The sequence below is a fragment of the Mya arenaria genome, chromosome 10, assembly GCF_026914265.1.
Source record: "Mya arenaria isolate MELC-2E11 chromosome 10, ASM2691426v1".
NCBI lineage: Eukaryota > Metazoa > Mollusca > Bivalvia > Myida > Myidae > Mya > Mya arenaria.
Window position 1 is genome coordinate 27,396,554 of NC_069131.1, and position 10,835 is coordinate 27,407,388.

A 10,835-nucleotide genomic window follows, 5' to 3' on the forward strand; every position below is an offset into this window, starting at 1 on the left:
GAGAAGATGGAAGTGAAACATATTTTAGGAATGGTGTTGAATTCGTGATGTTGTGATATGCCAGATAATATGTTGCTCTTCAAAAACACCCAGATATGTATATACAGTCGAACCCCGTTGGCTCGAACTCCCAGGTACTGGCGCAAATACCTCGAGCCTCGGAAAGTTCGAGCCAAGCAGGATTGTTAACCTTCAGTATAAAGAAATTGGTCCTCTATATCTAGTTCGAGCCAACGAGGAATTCGAGCCAAGCGAGTTCGAGCCAATGGGTCTCGACTGTACATTTAAATGGTGAAAGTTCTCCTCTAATGCCCGTACCAAGCGCAGCACAGTGATACTGGTTGAAACTTGGAGCGATGCACCCAAACAATCTGGGACACAGATAGCACGTAGAGACTTTTTAAAACATACAGATCTATAAACTGCTCATCAAACTGAAAGACGTCGAAGTAATGCTATTCCCGGTGCATCATTTATTAGAAATATCAATTTCAATACAAAATGGTCGAAAACTACTAGTAGTATCAGTGTTAAATGGTGGTATGGATGTCCGCCTTTCACCAAGGGGTCGTGGCCAGAGATACTTTATAACGACCTTCTAAAAAAGCGCCTGTATTGGTTTTTAGAGTGATTCTTATCTGCTTATAGCTGTTTTAATGCTGCACTCTCACAGATTGACCGCTTTGACAACTGTTTTTGTTGCTTGTCTTTGAATCAGCTATTTTTGCGTAAATGTCTAGAAACCAGTGCAATAAGAAGGATGCCTAAAGATTAAATCGCAGTTTTTCATAGTTATGGTCGAAATCTTATGTTTTTGGCTAAAAGCGTTACTAGCGCTTCAAGAAAATTGAAATTTTCGGCTGCTTTTCGAACTATTGAAATCTATTCCGTTGTGAGTTATCTTATATGGCTGAATCTAAGGCATTGATCCACAAATTAGCTGATTCTGAGACAAAAAGATAAAAACAAATATTAAGCTGTGAGAGATAGCAGCTTTAAATATCGAGGCTAGACATTTCACTATTCATAAAACAATCACCCGTTTAAACAAGCCGATACAAATCGTTTTAATTTAGTCCTTGTGTGTTGACATTATTTCCTTCCAAAGAGGGAACTCCTTGGCAATAAAAGGCCAGTCACTTAACACTTGTGAATTGACAAAGCTGTTCCTGTACGTCAAACTTCGGACCTCGGTCAGTCTGTCAATTATCCTGCAAAACCGTGATAGATATTGGTCACGTGTTGTGCTCAGGTGATGGATCAGACATTCAACATATTTCTCTTGAAGTTTCTCCACCGCGTGTGAATGGTTCAGTTTTTGACGATCTATAATAGAAAGTAAACGGACATTATTGCAATTGCTTTGGAGTTACTCGGAGCTCAGTATTATAAATTGATTTATGTGACTATATAAAAACTATGTTTTGAAAGTGTATTCAAGATTACAGAATCATAGAATTTTACAATGAAAACTACAGGAACAAGCCCAGAAGTCCAAAGTGCAAATATAAAATCCTATTTATTTAGAGACACACTGTTATTCGGATCCCCTCGGCCATTTTCCATCGAAAACAACCACGGATGTGTTCCGGTACATCAGTAGAAGTAGTTCGTTAATTTTTTAATAAAAGTATTAATTAATTGTAGTGTTTTAACGCGTATTTTGTTAATCGTAGTTTCAAATGATTGCCAATTAAGTGAGTTTTTGCATAAATGATTAAGATTCCCAAGAGTAAAGTCATTAAGTTTAAATGCTAAATTGAAATTACTACTCGATCTATTTGCAGCGTTGTTAAATGTAAATATTTCTGACACTGTAAACCGTCCATATACATCTGAGGTTGTTTTCGGTTGAAAATGGCCGAGGAGTTCCGAATTGCACACTGTAAGGGCCTTAAAGCTGCACTCTCACAGATATACCATTTTTACAACTTTTTATTTTTTGTCTTGGAAAGTGCTTTTTGTTGCGTGAATATCTGCAAACAAATGATATAAGATAGCTGGCAAAAAATCAGATCGTAGATTTTTATATTTCCGTTCGAAAATTAATGTTTTATGGCTTAAACCGTTACTAACGGTTTAAGAAAAATGAATAAAACATACCCCGCATACACACGTACAAACACAGCATACGCACGTACATACAAAAACAGACATACCACGCATGCATCAACATAGCTTTAGCGATAACTGCCGCCCATATAATGATATTTTGCCTTGTTCTTAAAGCCTTTTTAATTCGACGTGCCTTTTTAATTCGACGTCAAGCGTACTATTTCCTTTGCGTAGTATTGCGGAAGTAGATTTGCGCTGGGACCAATAACAATTTTATCCTACTCACAGGTTTGCGCATGTGCACTAAGTTTCTATGTAAAACCGAATCAGAAACACAGTGTGTTAGACGGATTTTTTTCTGGTTTACATGTTTTATGTTTAAATCAAACTTTATTTTACACATAAATTTAACAGGTATGAAATAAATATCTACTCTGTGAAAAGATTTACCTGTAAAGGTGAGGATGATGCCCCGTATTATCGCCACCTCCTCCAACGTTAGCTCTAGTGACCGTAGACTCTCAGCAAACTTGAACACCGATTCCACATAATCTTTGGGGAATAATGACATTATCACCTGAAAACATGATATACATACTATTTGGTGTCGTAGTTATTCTGTTTACTGTTTATGAAAAGCAGTTTAAATTTTGCTTGAGGTTGTGGTTTTTTGTTTAAAAACGGTTATACATATTACACAATGTAGTGTGAATATTTGACATACACTCTCCTTTACAGTATAAAGAGTTAAAGACTAATATAATGGACAATTGACTACAGGTACAAGCCAAGTAAACAAACACTTATTTAGAGCCATGATGTAAAGGTCCAACAGACCCTCAAAGAGGGACACAATTCACCGCAGTTTCGGGCAACTATTATGACGAGCCCAACAGCTGGACATTTAAAATTTGACCTTGTTAACTGTCAACTACTGAAACAAACCCAGCAGCTTGAAATCTAACATTGCTATTGTAAACAGACAGCTTGTGAGACGACAGCAGCTGGACATTCAAATTTTACATCGTTTACAGGCAACTACTGAGACGAGCCCAGCAATAAAGTTATTGCTGTTTAATTTTTTTCTTTATTTCAACTGAAATCGGAGATGAAAAAAATATGTTTTCAATCTTCCAAGGCTAAAAAAGCTTTTATACAATATTTATTTTCGTATAATTTTTACTCTTTCTCAACTTAAAAAATCCTGTCAAATGATGCCAACTTAATATGGGTCACGAGGCATCAGAATTTCGCATGATTGTTCATCGGGATGTTCTTTGCAAATACCTAAGGGTCGAGGTCGTTCTTGTGGCCCATCACATGGAAACTCAGTACTGGTGAGGTTGAATCAAGAAGCGGACCCGGAGAGTGTTTAAAATAACTACAGTCGAACCCCGTTGGCTCGAACTCGCTTGGCTCGATTTCCTCATTGGCTCGAACTGGATGTAAAGGACAATTTTCTTTATCTTAAACGTAAGTATACCCGCTTGGCTCGAATTTCTCGTCGTAATTTCGCCGATCCCAGGGAGTTCGAGCCATCGAAGTTCGACTGTAGTCAGCACTCTACACAATCGAGCTAAACTAAATAGGTATCAACTTAATTTATGCCTTTTACCTTCTTATGGGCTTGTACAACGGCATCGGAGCCCCCGGATACCTGGTCGTTAAAGTAGGCGTGGTTACTGAATAACCAAAACTCAAAGTAGGAGTCTGAAAAAAGTTATTGAAAACTGTTATAATCGTCGAAGCGATTGTAAAAATGTCTTTACCTTCTATATTCACTGTAAGTGTATATAAGTATGCGATATTACCCTCATGTATTACAGTCCCTGTAAGCAGATGTTAATTTGTATCCGGGGTATTTATTGGCATATTTGGTCATTTTTAGACCATCCGACTACACACAGATGCTAAGAAACACTCTTGACAAAGAACACGCAAACATCTCTTGGTTGACTATTCTATTAGGCCTTATATGAAAATAAAGATGCCAAGTTTGTTAAAGTTCCTAACAGTTAACAATTTTCGAAGGAAAATACTGAAATGCTTATTTAGTGTACTAACTTCCACGACACAGATATCAATAGTAATTTCGAAAAATAAAACATTGCAAAAATTCAGACGGAGAGTTGACGAAAAACATGTTGTTTGTTTTTTGATCGCATACAAACCACACTATTGTTATACAAACTAACGACTTTTTCGAAACAGATCATTAAGTAAATAAAAACAGTGTTTGTCGCAAAGAAACATATGTGTAGATGCATAAAGAAACATTTGGCGATTAATTTTCCCATATGTGACCTTTAAAACCATACATAAAGACATAAACTGAATCCCGAACTACTGACTGGTTTGCAGTTGAACATTCGCGAATAATCGACTGGAAATGGTCGAATATCCGACTGGCGAATATACGAATAAAAGTGAATTAAAACAGTGTTTGTCGAATCCCCAACTGGCAACTAGCAGGTAGTTGAATATTTGAATACCCAACTGGCAACTGGTAAGTAGTTGATTATTCGAATCCCCAACTACCAACTACCAACTACCTTCCAACTTTACCGTCATCTGACTACATACACTTTTGGGAAAAATTAGCTGATGTACATCGGCATTAAGTATCAAAATAGCAGCCTTGATTTGATGAAAATGTCCAATGACCATTATTGTAAATGCAAAGCTAGCAACGGAGTAAGCGGTTATCTTATTCAAAGAGCCTCCAACTCGCATTCAATGATCATAACCGGAAAATCAATGGAAATTGTAAGTCAAGTCAAGTCAAGTTTCCATTATTTCACTCACTCCAATACAAATATGGATAAATGAGGTAATATATCGTATGATAAATATCACCGAGACGAATGAGTGAAATGCTCAGGGGCCGTGATTACGAACAGTCTCAAGTCCAAGTCTAGACTCAGACTCAGAAAAGCATTTTCATAAAGGAACAAAAAAATCATATTTATTTCATTTTTTTACAAAATGTAGGTATATATTAGTAAAATTATCAAATAGCAATATGTTTTAGCACGTTTTACCATGAATGCTCTGATAAAAAGAATATTACAATGAAATGAAATTTTGCAATAATGAGTCTTGAGTCTGAACTCAGACTTGAGACGGTTCGTTCTCACTGCCCCTGATGTATTGTGTTTAAGATTAAGATTCAACACATTCCTCATTACATGATCAAAATATTAATTCATTTATACATATGTTCAACGTTGAACATATGTTTAAATGGGTTTGAATGTGAGATGATAAGAAAAATATAATATTAGCATCCGTATTGATGATCAGTATTTTAAACATTCCATTTGTATTAAATATTGTTTTATATTAACATGAGATGGAGGATGGATAAACAAACGATATTAAGTAAAATATGTATATTCTATTTGCCATGAACAGAGGCAAATCATATGACAAACGTCACATTGTTAAAAAAATTTATGTATGATTTTGTTTTTTTTATAAATAGAAATGGATAAGACTAGTTACCTTTTAGAAGGTTAAGAATATCGTCCAACTCCAAGGTGTCAAATCCTGGTATATGTTTAGAGTGTTGAATGTATTTCACGATGTTTTTCTCATTCTCGATGCCCTTTTTACGTAAAGCTGAAAAGATAATCGCACAAGATATAATCAGATTGATTTTCAAGATCAAAAGGGTGCAACCCTAATAAAAACTATTGATGATATGCATTTTACTAACTTTAGTAGTGTAAGTAGTGATGAATACAATTTACTATACTTTTCATAATGCATCGCTGCAGCATCATAATTATCATTGGGGACATTTACAACATTAATCAAGTAGTGAAGTGTACCGTTCAGTACCGTACGTCATTACTAAGGCAAGTTGAGAAAGAAAATGACAAAACTCTTGCACAATCTTGAAATACCAGACAATTACTTCGACTCTATATGCTATATAGAGGGGTTCTTTTTTTAAAATTGGACGTAAAGGGATACAATTTAACCAGGATTTTGTTTGAAGTTTGGTAACCGCCATGACATGGACATTGAACACTAATTTAGAACCATTCAGAACACCTCTGACATTTTCCATCGAAAACAACGTCGGATGTATGCCAGTACATCAGGAGAAGTAGTTCGTCATTCGTATCGTAAAATTTACATACAAGTATTAATTAATTGTAGCGTTTTTACGTGTTTTGTGTATATCTAAGTTTAAATTGATTGCCAGTGAAGTGTTTCACTGCATAAATAATAAAGATAATAAATTCCCTAGAGTAAAGTCATTAAGCTTAACTGCCAAATTGAAATTGCTACGCGATCTACTTTTAGCGTAGTTAAATGTAAATATCTCTGATATTGTGAACCGTCCATATTCATCCGAGGTTGTTTTCTTTGGAAAATGACCGAGGTGTTCTGAATGAGTTACAACTAACTGGGGGTTGAAAACTACCTTTTAATCGATCATCAAGCTCCATGTTGGTTTCTGTGTACACAATGTTGAAGTCTTTAGCACTGACAGAATGCTCCGAGGTATCACCAAACATCATCTTGAACACTTCCTCACGCTGCCTGTGTTCTTCCTGTAAGCATTAAAGCTAACAAGTATTGTTCGATTTTTTATGATTTCTCTTAATAAGATATGTTATACGTCCCTCATGAAGAATATACTATTAAAACTATCAGTTCAAAACAAACTTGAAAACTAGTGTTGAAGCAAGCCGAAAGGAAAGGTATGTTTTAATACAGAATTTAAATATATAGTAATTAATGTTAATTAACTATTTATACAGTGCAACACTTGGCCATTAACTTTAACCCATACTAAACATTTCCGAAATATACCGTATCTGTATGTACTAATTAGTGTGGTTACGAACACCTGCCATTTTGCATGAATTAACCCCCCTGTTAAGGCTGTCCGCTCTAAGACAACATGATTGAAATAATTTGTGATTAAACGGACGCGTAGGAATTTCGAATCATAGAATATAGCCCACATATATGTGCATTGGTTTAAAAAAATAACGTATATTGAATACAATTTCAAACAACCTATTTACGCATAACTCGTTACTAAGGCCAGTATATCCGAGAACACCTTAATCTTAAGTACACTATTCACATCAATCATTGACGTAGGTACATGTAATTTTCAGGACATGTTCAAGAAATGCTTCTTTATGCATTAAACGTCTCTCGTAGTTCAGTCAAGTTCATACCTAGCTTCTATCACTGTACATAATATTAATGTGACACTCTTATTCAAATTCAATACATACACATGTATAACAAATATAAATTTGGTGTGATAAACCTTTAACTTCTTACTAAATAATGCATTTATGGAAAATATTAATTACTGATAACAAGACTGTAACCTTGTATTTAAAAGATGAAAGCGCAAAAAAATATTAAATGATTGGTGAGTGCTAAAAGATTTACTCTGATCTACTATCGTTTTATAAGGCAGAAATACCGTGTTTTCTGCACCTTTCTTTCAAATCAAACTTGGTCTCCTTCATAAATACCATTGTTTTCGAAATATACTCATCCTTCTTGGTATATTAAAACAAGTGTATTAATTGTGGTAAATCTTATTTGGGAGTAAGAGTGAATCTTTAGATATTTAGTATTTATTGTAAATGAACAATTCCTATATTGCAATCAAAACGGCCATCTGACAGAGGACTGTCAAAATATCATTTTTATAAACAGGTTTGTCGAAGTGTTTGATGAAACTAATCACCCAATCAAAGTCTGGCAATGAAACAAATGCGGAGCTCTATTAGTGGCATAGACTACCCTTTGTTTCAGTTAAAATGGTGAAAAAAAAAGAGTTATCCTTGTTTTATGTTTATGTCTTCATTCTAAGCAAAATATTGCCTTTAGACGTAGCATTTATGACGTAATTTATCACGTGGTATACACACACTGGAATTGAATGATATCAGTATTGAAAGTAAACGCCTTTAGTTATGATAGTCTGTCTAAAAAATATTGAGGAATTATGATATGATGCTGTGCAATTTCTAGACTTGACTTGCTTGCGCTAGTTGAAATGAAATATTATTGAAATTTAATTACGAAACGTATTATCTATATCTTATCTTGTGTTTCCATAGAAACTTTTACGGATGATTTTTTAAGTGATATTGATACTTTGCATATCTTTAGAACAACTAAAAGAGGTATCATATCATGAACAAAAGCAACTCCTTAATTAATGAGTATACCTTTGTCGATTTTGCAGAAAAGTAGAAACGTTTTATATCAATATGATCAGAGCTAGAAGTATTTATATTTCTGCAAAATTTAATCCGCCAATAATCAATAGTCTTCAAATAAAACTATACCCATGACATGACGTTGCTCTGGATGCATTCATTATTCATTCTATAGTTACAATTACAATAACATTCAAGTAACATTCATGGGTCGTGTGCAGATATGTGGTGTATATATGGAACAGGAACTGCAAATATGAAAAGATGTTAATAGATAGGAAGTAGCTGCTCTAATGCGCATTAAGGGGACAGTTTTTACATTTGGAAATTCGTTATGTTCCCATTAACGTAGAGTCGCCAAACCAAATATGAAAAAGACTCTAAAGCGGCTGTTTGTATGGACTACGTTATGGGGGGGTTAGTTCCCTTGCCAAGTCAAGTCTAGTCCGGTCAAGTCAATTTTATAGATAAAATCCGAACTACTATCACATGCCAATGCTGCATAGGTTCGCGTTGGTTTTCCATGTTTGCTGGATTACTGGTATGCTTTCATTTATATGTTGGCCGGTATTATTTTAAGATCATGCACATTCCCAAGATGTTATGGCTATTTAGAAATACACTCGTGACATAGATAATAAAAGCTATAGTTGTCTGTCCACAGTCCACAAGAGTTTTGGTTAAAAAATATGGAAAATTGTCATAACCTCATTTATAGATATCGTGTTTATTACGGCGTTCTTGATTGCACTGAAAAATGCCAATGTATCACGTTGCTGAATCTAGCCATAAGTTATGACCTCTTTATGTTATTTTTAAGACAATGTATCGCAGTTTGTGGTAATATTTTTAGTTCAATATATTAAAAGAAGAGTTCCACAAGGATCCATTCTTCTCCTTTAGATTTATAGTAACGATATAAACCATATAAACAAATCCCGTATTTACCTTTTCAGGGGGAAAACGAAACGCCTTCCCTTGATTACTTTCATCTCACTATGCTCACATGGACAATCCAACAGAATTGTTAAACGTTGTATGAAACATTTTAATACAGTGACGTTATATGTACATGACGCCTACCTCGATTATCGCCAACTCTAGCAGCACACTGGGATCATTTGCAGCGTGTGGATACAGGCTGTCCTGTAGGTTGACTAGTCGCTGTATAGTTTCACACACTTCCAAATCTTCTACATCTACATGGGGAGATCGAACAGAGAGATCTATAGGCACTGAAAACGTATTAGAATGTGTTTTCATGTGCTAACTAAATAGCAATAATTTTGACATCGATTTTTAAATATGAAATTAATATTATACACTTATATATCTTACATACACTTAGTATATTATACAATCGAAACCCGTTGGCTTGATATCCCAGGGACCGGCCAATATACTTCGATCTTTGCGACTATCGAGCCAAGAGGGAATACTAACGAAGAGTAAAACAATCGGTCTTTTTCATTCCGCCCGAGCCAACGAGGAAATCGAGCCGAGCGATATCGAGCCAAGGGGTTCCGACTGTAGAAAATGTACACACAATGGTTTCAAAAAAACGATGAAATGTCATGTTAAAGTTGACGCAAGTTTTCACCTTCAGCTCTCAGGCTATCGCGTACTGACAAACAGTAAACTATTCCTAATACTTTTCGTACCTTGATTTTGTCATTGGAGTCAACACAGCATTTCGTAACATATAACTATTTATATCACACATACATATCACTAGCGGATTTAGAGGGGGGCGCATCCGGCGCGCGCCCCCTCTAAAATCGTCAAAGTTTACTTTTTATGTCAATTTAGGAGATAAAAAAATAATAAAATACGCCCATAATGCATCATTTCCAACTACAAATTGTTAATTTTTCTTGATTGCTTAACCCCCAATCCATATGCAAACAGTTTATGCCATACACTTTCGGTTCAGAGGGAGGGGTGCATGTCAAAAGGTTGCGCCCCTAAGCTACGCCCCCTCTAACGTTGATTCCTGGATCCGCCCCTGCATATATCATAGTATCATTTAAAGTGACCCACATATTTAAAATCAATACATACACTTGTATAACAAACATTAATTTCGAATGTCAAACCTTTAACTATTTACTAAATATTGCATTTACGGAAACTATTCACTGCTGATTACAAGATTGTAACCGTGTATTTAATATCTGAAAACGCACAAATATTAAATGATTGGTGAGTGCTAAAAGATTTAATGTGATCAATTATCAACTCATAAGGTAGAAATATCGTGTTTTTTGCACATTTCTTTTTAAATTAAACACGTAATTCTTCAAAAAACATTTTTTTTTTAATATTTATTCATCCTTTTCAGCATTTCAAAACATTTGTATTAATTATGGTACTAGTATATCTTATTTGGGAGCAAGAGTGTATCTTTAAATACTACCTACCGTCCGTACACATATCATCAGCACTGAAGGATTGTTGTGGCATCTTGATCATATCGTGTGAAGTTTTGTTTCGATTAGAAGTGTCAGAACTATCTGTAGTCTCATACAAACTCGCTGCTGTGACGTCTTCGTGGTTTACATTCTTTACAGT

General features: G+C 35.0%; 1 protein-coding gene across 3 annotated transcripts in view; it reads right to left on the reverse strand.

Annotated features, from left to right (window-relative positions):
- Positions 1 to 450: 450 nt before the first annotated feature.
- Positions 451 to 10,835, reverse strand: part of LOC128205505 (nuclear receptor ROR-alpha B-like) — a 13,646-nt gene continuing 3,261 nt past the window's right edge. For all 3 annotated transcript variants that reach the window (XM_052907203.1, XM_052907202.1, XM_052907201.1), the window contains exons 4-10: positions 10,685 to 10,835; positions 9,348 to 9,499; positions 6,491 to 6,620; positions 5,560 to 5,676; positions 3,671 to 3,765; positions 2,506 to 2,632; positions 451 to 1,326 (exon numbers count right to left, since the gene is read on the reverse strand). The exon at positions 10,685 to 10,835 is cut by the window's right edge and continues 281 nt beyond it. In XM_052907203.1, coding sequence (XP_052763163.1) covers positions 1,073 to 1,326; positions 2,506 to 2,632; positions 3,671 to 3,765; positions 5,560 to 5,676; positions 6,491 to 6,620; positions 9,348 to 9,499; positions 10,685 to 10,835 — 1,026 coding nt within the window. In that variant the 3' untranslated portion in view covers positions 451 to 1,072. The remainder of the gene's footprint in view (positions 1,327 to 2,505; positions 2,633 to 3,670; positions 3,766 to 5,559; positions 5,677 to 6,490; positions 6,621 to 9,347; positions 9,500 to 10,684) is intronic.